This window comes from Medicago truncatula, chromosome 7, assembly GCF_003473485.1.
Source record: "Medicago truncatula cultivar Jemalong A17 chromosome 7, MtrunA17r5.0-ANR, whole genome shotgun sequence".
NCBI lineage: Eukaryota > Viridiplantae > Streptophyta > Magnoliopsida > Fabales > Fabaceae > Medicago > Medicago truncatula.
Window position 1 is genome coordinate 43,663,486 of NC_053048.1, and position 18,426 is coordinate 43,681,911.

Below are 18,426 nucleotides of genomic sequence, written 5' to 3' on the forward strand. Positions count from 1 at the left end.
AAATCCATGGCCCCTAAATAGCATATGCAAAATGTTTTTTTTTTTTTTTTTTTTTATCTAGTAGTCTCTTTTTTTCTGTCGAGAACAAAGGTTTTGTATTTACAAAGTTGTCGTATCTTTAGTTTATCAATTTTTTAATGTATGCCCAATTTCAAATTAATAAAACAATACAATTATGTTAAGAAAAAAAATGATCTGAAACCAATTGTGTAAACTTGAGATATAATAATCATCCTTTATCTTCGTGAGTCTAACTAAGTTGGTAAGAACATTGTATGATATATGCATAGGCCGTGTTTCGAATCTCGAACACCTCACTTCTCCACATTTAAAATGTGCGACCTTCAGACACTAGGTTTCTTGACAAAAAAAAATAAAATTCATCCTCTATATCACCTTTGTCTCTAAATACAGGATCCCATTAAATAAATTATGGGAATTAAAAAAATTGCATTGCTATAAAATTTAATAAGAATTAAGAAAATTTGAATCAGTATTTCTTTTTTTTTAAGAAGCTAAATTAGACACCCAAATTAACACCGGAGTGGATCGAACTTAAAACTTTGAGGAGGAGCATACTCCCAGGTCCCAAGTCAATACCACTAGACCAACCCAAATGGATTTAAATTAGTATTTCTTAAAAAAAAAAATATATTAATGAATTTTGATCGTTCCAACAGTATTTTAGGGAATCAAGCTTCTATATTTTCAAACTAAAAAAAGGCATCTATGGTCAAATAAACTCATTTATGTCCTCGTGAGCTTAGCTCAGTTGGTAGAGACAATGCATAATATATTTATGCAAGATTCGGGATTCAAACCCTGACCACCATAAAAAATAAAATAAAAAAATAAAATAAAAAAACTCATTTATAAAACGATTATTGGCAATATACTTATTAGAACAAAGAAGTAATTTAGTTAGTATCTCTAAAAAAAAGTAATTTTAGTTAGTACTTTCAAAGATTGATTGAAGAAAAATGACATATACTTTTCTAATTATATAGCAGTTTATCTAATTATAAGATATTTAGATAAATTATCCTTGTAGCATACTTTTCTAATTGACAAACGACATATACTTTTCTAATATTATCATCCTTTCTCTTGATTATTCGTATAAGTCAATATTTATATTAATGGAATAGGACAATGACAAGTAATTTGTTTTTTTTAATTGAAATCCTTAGAAAATTGAGACCTATTATTTAATTAAGAGAAATCATTGACTTTGGCAATGATTTGTTGTGAAAGATATATAACAAGTTTACTTCTTTGCATTTATGTATTTGTTGTACATGTTTTAAATACTAGTTTTATTTTGCCTAAAAAAGATATACGGAGTACTATTTTCATTCATCAACGAGACATACCTCACCAAAGTCAATGGCTCTTGAAATTATGATGCCACGGGACTTGTTTGCTCCAAACATTATAAAATCTTGTTGGTACGTTTGAGTTTCAGTTTGAGGTATAAGATAAAACATCATGAGTTTCAGTTTCAGTTTCAGTTTGAAATTGTAACACAATTATTTGTTGAACTCTTAATCACGTTTACTTGTATTATTAAGATTTGAGACTGAGTCTTCATGTGCCAACTGAATGCTCCAATATGAGTTTTCAATGGTGAAAACCTTAAACGAGTATAATTGTGAGAGAGATGGAAAATGAGACATGGCCTTACTTGTAACCAAAGGCATCATCTATCATAGATCCTAGTGGTTGAACCTACATTGTATTCTACACAAATCAATGGACAATGTTAAGTGTTAAAATATCTAGTATTATTAAGCATGTTTAATGGACATATATCCATCATAAAATGAATCACAAGATCAATCTATTTTTACAAAACCAAAACCTTACGATTGATTGTAAAACTAAAACATCACAATTTCTAATAATTTTATTCTATTTTTAAATTGATTCTAATTGCAAGCTCTTGCTTTGATATGTTGAAACATGGCCTTGAATGATGCCTCTCCTACCTTTTTTTTTTTTGTTAGAAACTCAATATCCAATTTAAGGATCAACTAATCTGAAGGTTTAATTAAAGCCAAAGCAAGACTTTATATATACTGACCCAACAAAATAATTGTTAGCACCTTCACGATTTGCTGCAGAGGAAAATCGCTGCCACTTTCTTTTCCATTTTCACCAATAAGCCACAAACAGTTGTGAAAATGATAAGGTATCTTACTTTGACTTAATTGCTTCAGTCAAATACTATAAAGATCATATGATATGAATGGGTATAAGTATAATGTAAGTCCAACAGTTTTGTCACATGTTTGATTTGACGACGGTATACGAGTTCAAAACTGAATTGCTTGAGAAGAAAATTACATTAAATAGCAGAGGAGGTATTAATTATCAAAACTAATTATGGAGAAAAACTGTTGTATACACATGTGGTTTAGCTGAGAAACATATGTAAAAGACGAAAATATCCCTTGATAGTTAACTGTCGAGAAAAAATAAAACCGCTTGCAGTTAGCTACCGAGGAAAATCTCGGCAGTTGCCGAAATCCAATTCCGAACATTTATTCCATCATTAATGCATTTTCCTTTATAATTTGTTAAAGTAGTCATATCTTCCTCATAATGGAGTAATATTTTTGTCATTGATGGTTCAATATTTTTTGCAAACAAAATGATCAAAATCGGTCGACCATATCTCTCGATTAATCTAGAATATTTTATCATTATGTGTATCATTTATATGTAATTAGTTTTTACGCACCTGATCATTCCTTGTAAATATATACATTTTTTTATTACAAAATCAGCACTTTGATACTTTAGTCAACTTTTGATTTAATCCTTGTAAACAGTATTTAATATAAAATAGTACAAAAAAACAAAGTTTACATATAATTACAAGGATAGTTATTTATTAGTATTCACAGAAGAATTATTTATAATATGTGTGACGGAAATAATTCCGTTAAAGTTCTTCATGAAAAACAAAATTCTATGTATACAACAATTTCGTCTTTTACATATTTCTCAATCAAACAACATGTGTATACAGCAATTTTCATTAGGGAGGGACATTTTACCCCACACTCCAACAATTATCCTTCCACACTACAAATAATTAAAAATACCAATTTTAACCTTTTCAAATTCACACCCTTCCACCCCATCTTGTTGTGTTTCTAGAATTGAAAATGGTCCAGTTTTCAGAATTTATAACTACATCGGTATTTATTCTTGAATAAAAAAACCATACCTGAATGTTAATCTATAATCTCGATGTCGGCTCCGATGGTTCCTTCCTTTGTTCCTGTCTAGAAAACTAGTTATTTAGGTTATGACGATGATAATGATTTGTTATAGTCCGTAGTAATTAGTCAAAAATCAAATTGAATCGGCTATGTTATGATTAATTTATAGCTTCTCACGATTTTCCCCCTTTGTTATTTTTGCAATAATCTTGATGATTTAATTTGTTGGAAATGTGACTAAGAAGATAACTATGAAATCGAGGAGAACCGTTAAATTACTGCTGCGACAACCTGAATTGATAGAGATAGTCAATAAGCTTTTTGATATGATGATCAATTTTGGAAATCTTATTAACTATTTTCATTCCTGGAAACACAAGATCAAGTGGATGAGTGTAATTTTCATATGGGTTTTCATTCTGGAAACACATAATAAGGTGGATGGGTGTGTTATTTTAAAAAAGGTTAAAATTGGTATTTTTGATAATATTTATGGATAGAGGTATAAATGTTGGGGTACAAGGTAAATTTTTCATTAGGGAGTCATAAGTGGTTTGGTAGGTTGAAAGAACAACAAATATATAATTAGAGTGATAAAGAGGTTATGGATTCAACTCCTCCCTCTAACAAATTACAATTAACTAAGGTGTTTAAAAGTCGTATACAAGTAACTAAGGTGTTTAAAAGTCGTGGAGAATTTAAGCCTCTTAGTTTGATCTTTTTGGATCACGAGCCTTCTCACGCACAAAAAAAAAAAAAAAATACAAACTAGTATATGTTTCTACACTTCAATTGAGCCAAGATATTGGATTTGGGGAAATCAATTCGCTTTTAAATCAACAAAAGAGGTCATTTAACTATAAGAAGTTGATTGTGTAATCTGGACCGGCCGACCTTAAACCAACTGTCGAGATCAACTATTGTGTGCAATTACGTGAAAAAACGACTACAAATAATCTGGGTCCTTGATTTTACGAGTGTATCTCTCTAACTGTCGAATATTGAGAAATAATAGAGATCTAGCCAAAAGATCAACAAAATAATCATCTACTAACTTGGTGTGACAAGTGTGAAAATGTGATATCTTGCTCGCTTGTGCAGTTTAAGTTAATCCATGATGATGATTCCCCGATGTTTTAGGCTCCCCATATGATCAATAATGGTATAAGAGCCAATGGTTAAACTGAAGGTGGGTAGTTCAACTTGCTATTACATTAAAATTTGTTTTATGTTGAAATGTTCGTTCAAATTGCTTGTGTTTTACGTTTTATTTTTGACAAAAATAATGCTTGTGTAGTTACCTTCCAACAAAAAAAGATGCCATGGAGAACATAAAATCCGTCATTAGTCGAAAGTCCAAACACATTTTAAATGTTGAAAGCTCGGACGCTTCAGATAAATTAGTGTTAAAAATGCAAGTATATTTGGTTTTGGATATTATTATTATCTTACTCTCAGGTCTACGGTACCGCCATTTTATACCCTTGATATGATTGGGACTTGTTACCGTTATATGATCTAGTTCAATGTATACAATTGTTGATAAAAATATATGAGCATAAATTTATTTGGAAACTTATACTCCTCTGTTTCAAAATAGGTATTGTTTTAACTAACAAAAATTGTTTTAAAATAAATGTCATTTTCGCTTTTCAATACAATAATAACTTTTTCTTTTCAATTGTACTCTTCAATTAATATCATGTTACACTACTTTCAAAGTTTATTTTTTCTTTAATGAAAAACAACTCAATAGTTGATTCGGGTAATTTGATAAAATTGCTATGACATTTGACTACTTTATTATATTCTTTAATATGTATGCAATTGGCACACTATTTTAAAACGGGTGGAATATTATTTTGCTTTTTAAGCTCACCTTAATTAAAATATGGAACCCACTATATTTGATCACATGCCTATCATTTGCTGCAATATGGATTATTAATTCATGGTTAATTAATTTTTTAGTCCCTATAAATATTCACAGTTTTCTTTTTAGTTCTTATAAAATTTTCCGTCAGCATTTTTAGTCCTTATAAATTTTTCCATCAACATTTTTAGTCCCTGAAAAAAAAATTCATCAACAGTTTTGGTCCCTAAAATGCTTAAGAAAAATGTCACAAGAACTAAAAAATGTGATTTTATTTTGTAGGGACTAAAAACAAAAGAACTAAAAAATGTGATTTTATTTTGTAAGGACTAAAAACAAAACTGTGAATATTTATAGGGACTAAAACTTAATTAACCCTTAATTCATTGCAAGACTACCTCAAAAAATAATGTGTTTGTCTCCCCTAGAATTGTTGTATGGTTCAAAAGTTGTAGACTCTAAATCTTACAGTTCCAAGAGTTGCTGCACCATAAAACAACCTGAGGTTTTGAGTCCATAAATAAGTGGTGAAACTTTCTTTAACTTCCAACATTTTTAACACGTTTAAATTACAAAATTATCAAAAAGAAGAAAATTGTAGTGGAGTACTTTCAATTTGGTTAGAGAAAGATTTCGATTTTTCTTGCAGTACAAAACCTTTACTATTTTAATTTTCATATTCTAAAATAATGGTTATACCTATATATAAGATTCAATTAATTACTACATATAATTACAATAAAATTTGATCATTTGTACAACGTCATGATCCCATAAACTTAATGGCAAATTTCAAAGTCCTCGTTGTAATGTCTACTTCCTCCTTTTTTCTAAGACATAAGGATGTCTAATCATACAACAGATTTAAGATCACGGCCATAGATTTAAGATCAAACGGTCCAGATTTCAAACACAGCTTTACACTGTAAAGTGCTCTCCACCACCTATTTGAAATCGGACGGCCCAGACCAATTACAGCACCCTGCTGTAACTGCAGGAAATCACAGAAAAGGATGCAAGAATATAATAAAAACAATGATATGATGAAGGATGCAAGAAACAATGATATGATGTTCATAGTAATATAATAAAGAAAATTACCTTTGACCCAGATTTCCATTGGGAAAGTTCTTAACTGCATCTAATTAAATTAAACAGGAAGTTGACTAAAGACAAATAATTTTAACTCACCCTACAAAATTACAAATTTTAACAAGGACTACCATAAGTTCGAAAATATAAATATTCTAAGACATAATTGAAACTAAAAATCCACAAAATCTGGTGGGTGAATGAATAATGAAAACAAAACAACCAAAAGCTCCACTTGTGTTTTAATGCACATTCCAATCCAAGCAAGTCCAACTTTGTTCAAAGCATGCAATCAGTTCTTGCAGGCAACCTCCTGAAGAAATTGAGCGGCACAGAAGGAAGCTTGTGACGAAACCTTGGATGTCTCAACACATAAATTCCACTGAGAAGAGCCACAACTTGAAATGGAGTCACATAAAGTACAATAGCAGCAATCAAACAGAATAGCACAAAAAGTGCAGTAGCTCTTGGATCTCTCCAGCTCAGCAAAGACTGCAGTCTTTCTCCTTGAGTCGCCAAATCCCCAACAACAGTTTGTATCCTACCGGCGATACTTCTAAGACGATCGTATCGCATCCTCACGATGTCAGAAGGTCTTGTGGTTGGAAATGTGTCGAACTCTTCATCTAGTTCGTCAGGGTGTGCGGAATCAGCATGGGAGAGACGTGTGTCCATGTGAGGTGGGTGCCTTGGCCTCCATCTATAGTACCAAACTCCAATCAAAAAGAGGTAAAGGAAAATTGTTGGTAAGATAAGTTCAGGGTACATGACAAGTATTATAAATAAGATATGAATTAGAACTGTTGTGATAGGGTTTTTCCAATTGCAGATTTGGTCAAACCACTTTCCAACAGCAATTAATCCACTCAAAACCCCCATGATTCTGAAAAAATTGGCTTTGCTTCTTCTCATACTCCACATGTGGGAACCGACATCTAGCATATATTCCACTACCTCCTTTCTCAGTGGCGGCTCAGCACGGCTAAGTCTCATGGAAACAATCTGAGTAGCTTGATGCCTCAGACTGTCGAGCTGGCTGACGGTTAATGGGTGAATGTAATGCATCTTGGGCAGCAATGGATTTGAATACATGTGCATCATGTTGAGCAAAGAAGAGCAAGTAAACCTTACAGCCAGTTGAATTTCTCCCATTTTCTTCACCCCAGTTGGATGAAGAACTAGAAGTGGATAGGAATGTGTGTAGACTCGATCAGTCTCGAGTGTGGAAAGACGGATTCTTACCTTGCCGATTTTAGAATCTCTTTGTCCTCCAGGCTTATCACCACCATGGTGCAAGTGACAGTTATCGAATACACCAATTGTAATGACAGTGCACGGATCAAAAACCTCCCAAGTATACTGCTCATTCCACCTCGGTGCAAAGCTATCGATGATGGTTCTTGTACGCACCCATTTCTGTCCATATTTTGCTACACAATAAGCATCGGTAGTCCCCCTCCCATTATTTGATTTCATCGGCATCAAACCCGAAGCATTCAATATCCCAACTTCAAGAACTCCAATACTTGACTTCCACAGCTGTTTCGCCGTAGGGCGAAGATCACTACTGTAGTGAGTTGATTCATCCAAAACATGATAACCACCTTCTAGACAGACCCTCATATGAATCCTGCTTGCAAACTTGATTTCCTTCTTCTTGTCCCCTTCCATGATAACAACATGCTTTTCAATGTTGAACCACCTAGTGTTCACAGGTTTGTGATCGAGTCTCCGGTCCATCATCTGTAAGGGAATAACACACTTCCCTAGCAGTTCCTCTTTGTTAGGCGCAACCCTGTCTTCCACACTCAAAATCAGCGGCTCCTCAAACGGTTCCGCAGCTACAAACATCAAATCTTCATTCCACATCGGATTGATACTCCTGCTCTGAGAAATTCTTGTCCTCAAGGTCTGATTTCCCAAAATAGCCTTCACATAAACCTCTGGGAATCTTCCCTTGTCAGACGGCTGTAAGTCCTGTGCCTCGATCACATTAACCCTCAAATACCAAAGCTTAGGAGATAGATACACCTTAGACCTAATATTTGCAAGAGCATCAGTCCCACTAACCGTCGCCGCATCTGAGTGCCACGCCTCAGGAAAAGCTTCATCAGCTTGAGTACCCATCCAAACAGCCAGCATCAACTCCCCTTTCACCTTATCACTCTTCCTATCCTCCAATCTATACCACTGTGGCGCCAGAGGACTATCAGGAGGAACCCTCTTTGGAATCTCATTGAGATCAAACCAAACACGACCAATAAAATCATCTTTTACAAAATCCTTATCTTTCACAAAAACCTCAAGAACCGAAGCCTGAATCCGATCCTTCGAAAAAGCGAAAACCTGATTCCATTCAGGATTAGTCTTCTTCTCAAAATGCCTCGTGGTTCCTTTGTAGTTACCAAGCTTGACTTCAACATAAGGGTCACAACTTCCAGTAACATCTTTCGAAGGTAGCTCCTTAGCCTTCACAACCCTAACATAAAGATACTGCATTTGCTCAACAAGGTCATAGGTACTTGTAAGCTTGTCTCCAGAGACCTTACCACCAAGGTGGGGTTTGGTCTCTTTCAACAGAAAATCTTCAGGTGGAGGCCTCTGCATCTTGTTGTTTCAAAGAATCACAGAAGCAACAATCTCAAATATTGAATTTTTTTTTTCTTCACTGGTGGTTGGAGCTTGAAAATGTGTTTTTGAATTAAAAATGAACCGTTCCAAGGGGCCTAAAAAAGAGGAAACACAGTCAAATAGCCGTTACAGTATAGCAAATCGAGTTACCTTAATATTCGCAAAAAAACTTTAAAATACACAAACTAAGAAGATAAGGTAGTAACTCAAAAGAGGCAATTAATGCATATCTAGTGGATGTACACATAGATCTCTCATATTATCGAGAATGTGGAGATTAATTAACCTTAATTAATTAATTAATCTAAGTAGCTTTTTTTTACTTGAAACTTTCAGATCCGATTTTCACTCTCTTAAGAACAAAAAATAAAATAAAAATTAAAAAATATAAAAACATTCATAAAAGTGACAGAACAATAGTCTGAAACTAGAAAAAGAATGTTTGAGGGTTGTTGCCGACAGAATGTCGTTTACAAGTTTCATGCTTTCTGCATTCTAATAGTACCTTAAACTTTGATTTACTTTTTAGTACTTCACTTGAACTTGATTCAACTTTTTCTAGCTACCAAACACACCCCAATAATTTTTTTCCTTCATCGCTTAATCAAAACACTTACACACTCTTAATACTAACAAATATATAATTTTTCTCATTTAAAAAAAAAAAATTCCAGAATTAATACCTAAAAAAAATGTACTTAAATCAAAATGAAAGTAGAAACTAGGAAATTCTAATCACAACCCAAATCATGAAAATGAAAAGTGAGAAGAAGACATAAATAAAGGAGAGATTTTTATGTTACAAAAAACTAAAATGTTAAGAAGTACCTTGAAGAAAAAGAAGTAGCAATGGAGATGATTAAGAAGAAAGGGGGGGGGTGTAGAAGGAAGAGTGTACTTTTACTTTTCCTTTGATAGGATCTGATGAATCTGGAGAAAATATACAAAGAAGCTCCTACTTTGCCTTTTTGCAATAGTGTTGGACTGGACCTCTGTTGCTGTACAGGGTGGTGGATGAAGGAATGGCTGTGGTCCCCACTTCATACGTGTGAAATACTTCGGTCGGTAAACACACGTGTGACATTCTCATCATCTTGTCTTTGCACATTACTTGCCCTTATGGTTGTTTGTAAGAGGTAAATCTAAATACAGTTAAGTAATTCTACTGCTAGTTGATTTTTCAAATAATAATGGTATGTTACCTACGAATTACAAATGTTCTTTAAATTAGATGTATCTGGTGTTTTATACGTGTTATTGTTTGACATCGACACGTGATTGATACATCTGATTATATTGAATTATGTTATTTTCTTAAAATTATTATTGATGTCGGTGTCTATTTCATATATGTGTCTATTTAATGTTTTTAAATTTATTTGTCTAAAATTGTATTATACTATTAGATTAGATTTTAATTCTTTTTTAAGACTAGATTAAACGAAACTTAGGAGTTAAGCTCATGCTCCCGTGTTATTTGTTGAAACAAAAAGTAAAAGGATAAAGATGAAATTGGCTGAGTCTGTGACGTTGGATTCTGAAATTGCAAAGTGGTTTGGGGAAGGACATTGATGGAATTTCAGCCTCACACTATTTTGGACTGTTACTTTTTGATCTAGCTGGCAAATTTGGAAGGGCTATGATCTTTTATATTGACTAAAGAAAGCTAACATAGCAACTTGTGACCCACTAATTATACTTCTTTTGAATTAATAATTGAAGCAATAGCAACTAAACGGAAATGAGAAAGGAAGTTTGTTCACCAATTATAAATTATAAATGCTTTACTTCTAGATTTGTTATTGATTTAATTGTTTAAAAAATGGTGCAAAGTAGAAAAAGGTAAGACATTCAGCAAAGTAGTCAAATTAAAATCAACTTTAATTAGTACCATATTAGTCTATTATACAACAACAGCATGTGATTCATCCGTGTGGGAAGGGATTCATCATCTAAAAAACAAATGGCTAGAAGTTCAAAACTTTCACTTTTTTTGATAAAGAAAATACGACTAAAATGATAAAATATACCTTGTGTGTACAACAAATTATCTTGAAGAAATAAGTCATTGTTAAATAACATACATACTATGAACCTATAATATCATTGAAAATATATATATTGTAGGATTAGGATAAGCTCTTTTATCTCTAAATTTAGTGCAGATTGATGAAGAAAGGATTAAGGTAGTTAGCTTGAAAAGGTATATATTATCAATTCACTAGCAAACTTTAAAGTTTCTTGAAGTTCAAAATATTTCCTAAGAAAAGAGAGGGTAGTTTGCAAGACATGTCATTAAATCTTTCCCTTCAAGTCCAACTTTGACATGTTTTATACACATATATAATCAATCATATTCTGATTTTCCAATACTTCACCCCTTGCTTTTACATTCTAAAATCAAATCAAATGAATCTCAAAAGCAATAACTTCCTGTCTCTTTTGGTTCCCATAGCTGCAATTTTTGCATCTTTGCATCTCATCAATCCAAATCCACAATTCCTCACCAACTTCAATTATTTGAATTTCACAACACTTTCACCATCATCTTTATACTTGGGCAGAGACCATCATCATAGACCACACAAAAAACACCCTGACAGTGGGAGTGATGGTTCTATTTGTGATGATTTTCCACCTGGAATTCCACCTCCAAACACCAATACCACTTCCTACCTTTGTGTTGATCGAAAAGGGTGTTGTAATTTCACAACTGTACAACAAGCCGTTAATGCTGTTCCAGATTTCAGCTTAAAAAGAAACATAATATGGATTAATAGTGGCTTTTACTAGTAAGTCAATTGGTCCTCATCACTAAAAAACTTAAATACTAACAAAAGTTAAAGAGAAAAAAGTAAAAAATTGTATCTAATTTTGTCCTGGTACACAAAAAATTTGTTAGTAGTTCAACATTTTTTTTATTTGATTTGTTTCGTTGTAGTTAAGAATATTTATTTACTTGGCTCATCAATCATCATGTCATTTTTCAGTGAGAAAGTTACGGTTCCCAAAACCAAACCAAACATAACATTTCAAGGACAAAGCTATACTTCAACTGCAATTGCATGGAATGATACTGCAAAGTCTGCTAATGGCACGTTTTATAGTGGCTCCGTTCAAGTTTTTGCCTCCAATTTCATTGCTAAGAACATAAGCTTCATGGTGATCAAGAGTTTTTTTATTTATTTAAATATCTCTAAAATATATAATTACTCATTATTGAAAGAAGATAAAATTATTTTACAATATAACACAAATTAATAATAATTCTGTTTAACTATATTGAAAAAGAATTTAGCACCAATTCCAACTCCTGGGGCAGAAGGAGCACAAGCCGTAGCCATGAGGATATCAGGAGATCAAGCTGAATTTAGAGGTTGTGGATTCTTTGGAGCCCAAGATACTCTTCATGATGATAAGGGTCGTCATTACTTCAAAGATTGCTATATTCAAGGATCCATTGATTTTATATTTGGCAATGCAAGGTCACTCTATGAGGTATATATGTCCTTCCTATATCATGTCATTATTCATAATCATACCAACGTGACAAATGACAAAGTCGTATAAATACCTTTTCTATATTGGTTTATTCTATGATAAGAATACAACATAGCTAAGATACTATACTTATGCTATGTACAGAATTGTCAATTAGTTTCTATAGCAAATCCAGTACCTCCAGGACAAAAAAACATAAACGGTGCAGTTACAGCTCATGGAAGAGTTTCAATGGATGAAAATACAGGATATGTGTTTTTGAACAGCACAATAGGAGGCAATGGTAGAATATGGTTGGGTAGGGCATGGAGACCATATTCTCGTGTTATTTTTGCATTCTCAATTATGTCAGATATCATTGCACCTGAAGGTTGGAATGATTTCAACGACCCTACAAGAGACCAGTAAGTATACAACAATTTCTTTTTCTAAATTCAAAGTAAGACTTTCATTAGAAATTAGTTTTGTGGTATTCATATATATATATATATATATTCGGTGAATTAATGCATGCAGGACTATATTTTATGGAGAGTACAATTGCTCTGGGCCAGGGGCTAATGTGAATATGAGGGTCCCTTATGTACAGAGATTGAATGATACACAAGCTTTTCCATTCCTCAACACAAGTTTTATTGATGGTGATCAATGGTTGGAAACTTAGGAATCAATTATTGAGCTAACCATCATTTGCTCCTTGACTATTGCTAACCCCTTTTCCATTTCCATTCTTCTGCTCTGTAAAAGTTGTACAAATTATTAATCGAAGGATTCACAATCAAACTCTTACAAATTTTATGAAGCCAAAAGTACATTAACAAATCAAACTCTTAATTCTATCAATAAATTCTTCCACATATGATTAACAGTACAGAATAATAAAAAATTCATAATCTTTGATTACATTCATCTTCAAAAAAAAAAAATTGTTATGTTCGCTCGTTTCGACTATAGGTGATCTTTAAAATGAACAATTAAATCAAATGTTAACAAATCCTTTATAAGGCTGAGAAAATCTTGAATTTAGTGATAACCACTTTAAACCTCTTACTCATAATATGATACTGGTAACTCTTAAACATTTCATCAAACTCTTAATCTACCTTTATTATTTACTAAAAACTAATATTTCTTTGATCGGCACAACTTTAAATCTAAATACTAACCAGAGTAGTATGTCTTGTAAAAGAATAAACTAGTAGTATGCATGTACTTACTAGTTGAAGAGCAAAACTAATGAAAGTTAAAAAAATAATAATAAATCATCATTTTACTCCTTAAAATATTATTATTTCTTCTCTCAAAAAACTATCATCATTTATTCAATTTAGTCTTTAAACTAAAAAAAAATCATAAATAGTTTATAAAGTATAGAAAATTTGTCAATTTAGTTCTTGATTTAAAACATTAGAGACTAAATTTATAGATTCTTTTTATGGTGGCAACTAGGCTACCCATGAAAGAATGATGGATAATTTACCCCAACCAATACATATTAGCCACATAAGCACATATTCATGAACTATCTTGACCCCACAAATAAATTGCTCATTTTCATTGGTTGGTGGGTAAATTACCCACCATTCTTCAAAGGTAATTTAGAAAAAACCTCTTTGTATATATTTTAAAAACTAATTGACAAATTATTTATATTTTATGGACTACTTATAACACTTATACGATTTAGGATTAAACTGAAGATTGTATGATAGTTTAAAGACTAAATTAATGGTTTATTCAAAAATAATAAGAGAACTAATGTTGTGATTCTATTTTTATTTTTTTTACAAAGTAACAAGACGTAACAAAAAGAAAAACTAAAGCATAAATTAAGTTTCAAGGTTATCTTTAAGGATGAGAAACTCCATGTCAGACGAGGGAAGTTTCATTGAGTATAGCATCTTGAATGTGATCCCTCGTTTGTCATATAATTTGCATACATATTTTGTTTCCCAAGAGCATGCGCATGCGCCAATATAGTGTTATCATTTTCATGCAAAGCATTTTGTTCAAAAAAAAATAATTTCATGCAAAGCATCTATGATATGAAGTATGTTAGTAGCATAAGTGTGCAAGGTATGATCGCGACAAGCAACAAACAGCCCAACCGCTTTCAAGCAATCACTCTCACAAATAACATTGGCATAGCTTTTGTCGTCTCGATAACACACAACACAACCAGCAATGCATCACCTTCAATTTCATTGTGAGAAAAGTCAACTGTCAAATCTTATTCGTCGTGGTTGCAAACAACACCGCTGCCACCTAAGCACCCAGAGCCTTCTAGAAAACTACCATCAACATTGAGTTTGAGAGTGCCTTTTAGAGGGGAGCTCAAATGAGCCAAGAGAAGGGATGGGTGTAGATCCACTCCAAAATTTAGACATTAAGAAATGCATTTATCATGCAAATAGAAGATTTTTCGTACCACTTCATGTCGTCAATTGTTGATCCTAAAAAATAATAATATTTCTCCAACGCGGAGCTTAATATAATCAAGTAACAAACAAAATAGAGGAGGCACCACATGTCATCTCATAAAGCAAGAGCTTGACACCGGTTTGTGAGGAGAACAAAATGGGTAACGCTCCATATTCAAGTGGAGCCAAAGCTTTAAAATATGGGAAATCACGTAAACAACGAAGAATATCATCTATGGGTCAAGAACAACAAGTGCATACCATGTTACAATGATATCCGACCGGAATTAACAGGTGGAGCATTGTGAATACAAAGCCGACGAAACTACTGAAGTTTTGCTAGTACTTTAAGGTGCCAAAGTCAATTCATGTTGCAACTAACATTCTAATTTCTTTTTTGTTGAAGAAGCCAATAATATCCACTTGATAAATGCACATGTCATGGCATGTTTCCAAGTGCATGCATATTTAAGTTGTAAATCCAAGTTACTGGGTGTTGGAAGTTGGTGGATATAATCAACAATATCATATGGTGTTACGGTGGCAAGGCCTTTCAAATTCCATCCACCATCGTACAACACACTCCTTAAACGCATAAATGAATAATTGATGTTAACAAATGATACAAGCTTCCAAAGACAACCCATTTATGTCTAGTTAGTATTCTAAATCGGTGAATCTCTAAAGCCTACGCAGAAACTATATACTCCATAAAAAGTAGCAATAATACATCGCGAAAGTGATCAAGGCTTCGTCATGTTTCTTACCCATTCATATAACTTGCACCCACAAATCATCTTTTTGTCGTAAATAACTTGCACACACAATTTATCTTTAGGCGTGTAATTATGAGAAAGAACTTGAACCGACAATTTATCTTTGTTGTGAAGCAAGTTCCACAACAACTTACCTATCATAGCTACGTTACCAAGCCTAGCCTCACGAAGACCTAGGCCACCAAAACGTCTGGGGTTGGTAACCTTGTTCCAATTAACATGATTACAAGTTTGAGATAGTCCATGCCCCCCCTTAAGGAAACTCCTCGCCATCTTATTCAAATTGTTACAAACATAATTAGGAAAATAGTGAAGTTGCATTGTACATATAGGAAAATAATGTTGCGATTCTTCTATAATTTTTTTTTATTCTTTAAAGAATGTTGAATTAACCATGCAATTCCAAATAAGGAATTCACGGGTGACGAGTGTCAAATGAGCGCTAATTTACCTATAAAAATCATTACACTTTTTTTGTTTATTTGAAAAATCAATATTTGACTCAATGTTTAATTAACATGAGGGGTCTAATGTAGCCAAGTTTGTATTAGTTTCCTTGTACTTTTACTATATTTCTAACATTACGTGCAATTAACTAAAGCACATGAATGAGAGGTGCAAGCAATGAGCATAAAAGAGGTACATCAGGCTCTTCGTCCGACAAGCCATGCTACTCGCCTAGTAAAGCAAGTCAGGGATCAAAGGTCTCAAACAAGGAAAAATCGGCTAGCGAGGGATATGGTTTGCCTGACAATATATGTTGATCTAAAGTGCCATTTTGGTTGAGCTAACATCTCGTCTTGTGAAGCAAATAGCTCCTATGGCGGACAATTGCGATCTAAAGTCCCATTTGACTGACGTGGCAAAACCTATTTTATGGAAGAAACATTTGTTCGTGTATCGAACAGAATACTCATTTGACAAAGGACCTTTCATCAAAACTATAAAGGGGAATGCTAACAAAAAGTAGCATTGAAATATCAAAAAGTAGCATTTTCTACATGAAAGTTATTACTCCCTCCGTTCCGCAATAAATGACCTGTTTGAAAATGTGCAATTTTGACCTAACTTACTTTGATCATATTTTTCTACTACTCCCTCCGTCCCTAAATAAATGACCTAGTTGACTCTGACACACATACCAATGCATATGTTTTATCTTTGATATCTTCAATTCTCTACTAAAAAAAATTATAAAAATTTAATATTTTAAAAATACTCATCGAGACGAATCCAACAACATCTTACATGATATTATTTATCTTTGTGAATTAGTAGAAAAATATGGTCAAAGTATATCAAGTCAATAATGCATATTGTCAACTAGGTCATTTATTAAGGGACGGAGGGAGTAATATACAAAGATAAATAATACCATATAAGATGTCGTTAGATTCGTCTCGATGAGTATTTTCAAAATATCAAATTTTCATAATTTTTTCCAATATATTATTCATGATATTTAAACTCAAAATTACGCATTGGTATGCGTAATTGGGTCAACTGTGTCACTTATTAAGGGACGGAGGGAGTATTTGTTAGCAAAACCTAAAAATAGTGGCTTGCAACCTTGTTTTGTTTCATTTGATCTTTTAGCAAGTTTTAACGATATAGTTTAGGAGAGAGAAATAGGGCATAGACATTGAAGGTTTATAGATCAAGTCAATTGAAGCAACATCTCGATGTCCTTTCATATATGTCTTGTAAGTTATTTATTAAGGCTGCGTTTGGTAACAGCGAGAAGCTATCTTATAGCTTATTGAATTAGCTTATAAGTTTGTTGGGTCAAAACATGACGTGTTTGGTAAACAAGTTTTTCTCACGAGCTTATAACTTTTTATGATAAGCTATTTCAAGTAGCTTTTGAGATTAGAGCTTATAAAATTTTATTATAAAAAAATATACAACCACCCACGAGTATGTTGCACGTCAGTTAGGGTTGGGAATAGGCCAGGCCGGCCTACAGGGGCCTATGGCCTAGCCTGTTTAAGTCTGGCCTGTTTATTAAAAAGGCTAGGCTTAGGCTTTTTAAAAAGCCTATTTAAGTAAATAGGCCAGGCTTAGGCTATCAAAAAAGCCTATGAAGCCTAATGGGCCGGCCTGTTTATGCATGTTAGGCTTCATAGTGGACTTTTTAAATAGGCTTTAAAGCTTTATGGTGAAATAGGCTTTTAAGGCCTTATAGTAGTGATAGACAAGTCTTACACTGAAATAGGCTTTGAGGTCTATAAAGCCTATTTAAAAGTAGATAAAATGGAATGTTTAATGACTTTAATAGTAAGTAGGCCTGTAAATAGGCTTTTAGGCCAGGCCAGGCCAAAAAAATAGGCCATAGGCCAAGCTCAGGCCTATCAAAGCCTGGTCTGGCCTGGCCTATTCCCAACCCTAACGTCAGTGCACTCGTACCACCGCTTTGTAGTTTTTCCATATTTTCTTTGTTCCTTTTTTTTTTTTTCGTAAACCAAGTATCCTCTGCGCGCAACTGCAGAGACTAATCCCTCGAGCATTGTTCATTTTCTTATTACTTGCTCTTAATTCATATAATATAATTATAATTTTAAATAATATACAATAAATAGTGAAGAAAATGTTTTGTAAAAAAAATGTTGATTAAATTCTTAAAACACATTTATCATTTCAGTGATGAAAGTAATTTGAATGTTTAAAAAGAAATAAGTTAAGCTAAAAAAAAGTTTATGTATAATAATAATTTATAAAAAAAAATGTCATTTTATATGTATCAGTCACTTCAACAACTAATTTTACTAAATACATTATTTTTAATAAGCGGTTTTTTTAACTATAAACTATCAGCTATAAACTATCCTTTTCAGTTATCAACTATCAACTAATTTTTTCTAGCTTATAACTTATTTTTACTGAACATAGTCTAAGTATAAATA

At 32.8% G+C, this 18,426-nt stretch overlaps 2 protein-coding genes across 2 annotated transcripts; one reads left to right on the forward strand and one right to left on the reverse strand.

Moving 5' to 3' along the window:
* Window positions 1-6,171: 6,171 nt before the first annotated feature.
* LOC11444220 (FT-interacting protein 3) lies at window positions 6,172-9,829 on the reverse strand. The gene is made up of 2 exons (XM_003625173.4): window positions 9,655-9,829; window positions 6,172-8,921 (listed from the first exon to the last, which is right to left on the reverse strand). Exon 2 carries the CDS (start codon window positions 8,800-8,802, stop codon window positions 6,475-6,477), a length of 2,328 nt encoding a protein of 775 aa, XP_003625221.1. The 5' UTR covers window positions 8,803-8,921; window positions 9,655-9,829; the 3' UTR covers window positions 6,172-6,474.
* A 1,355-nt stretch (window positions 9,830-11,184) lies between these two features.
* On the forward strand, window positions 11,185-13,170 carry LOC11437334 (probable pectinesterase 8). Its single transcript, XM_003625174.4, has 5 exons — window positions 11,185-11,618; window positions 11,817-11,988; window positions 12,118-12,324; window positions 12,472-12,731; window positions 12,844-13,170. The coding sequence occupies exons 1-5, from the start codon at window positions 11,236-11,238 to the stop codon at window positions 12,989-12,991; spliced, it is 1,170 nt and encodes a 389-aa protein (XP_003625222.1). The 5' UTR covers window positions 11,185-11,235; the 3' UTR covers window positions 12,992-13,170.
* Window positions 13,171-18,426: the final 5,256 nt, after the last annotated feature.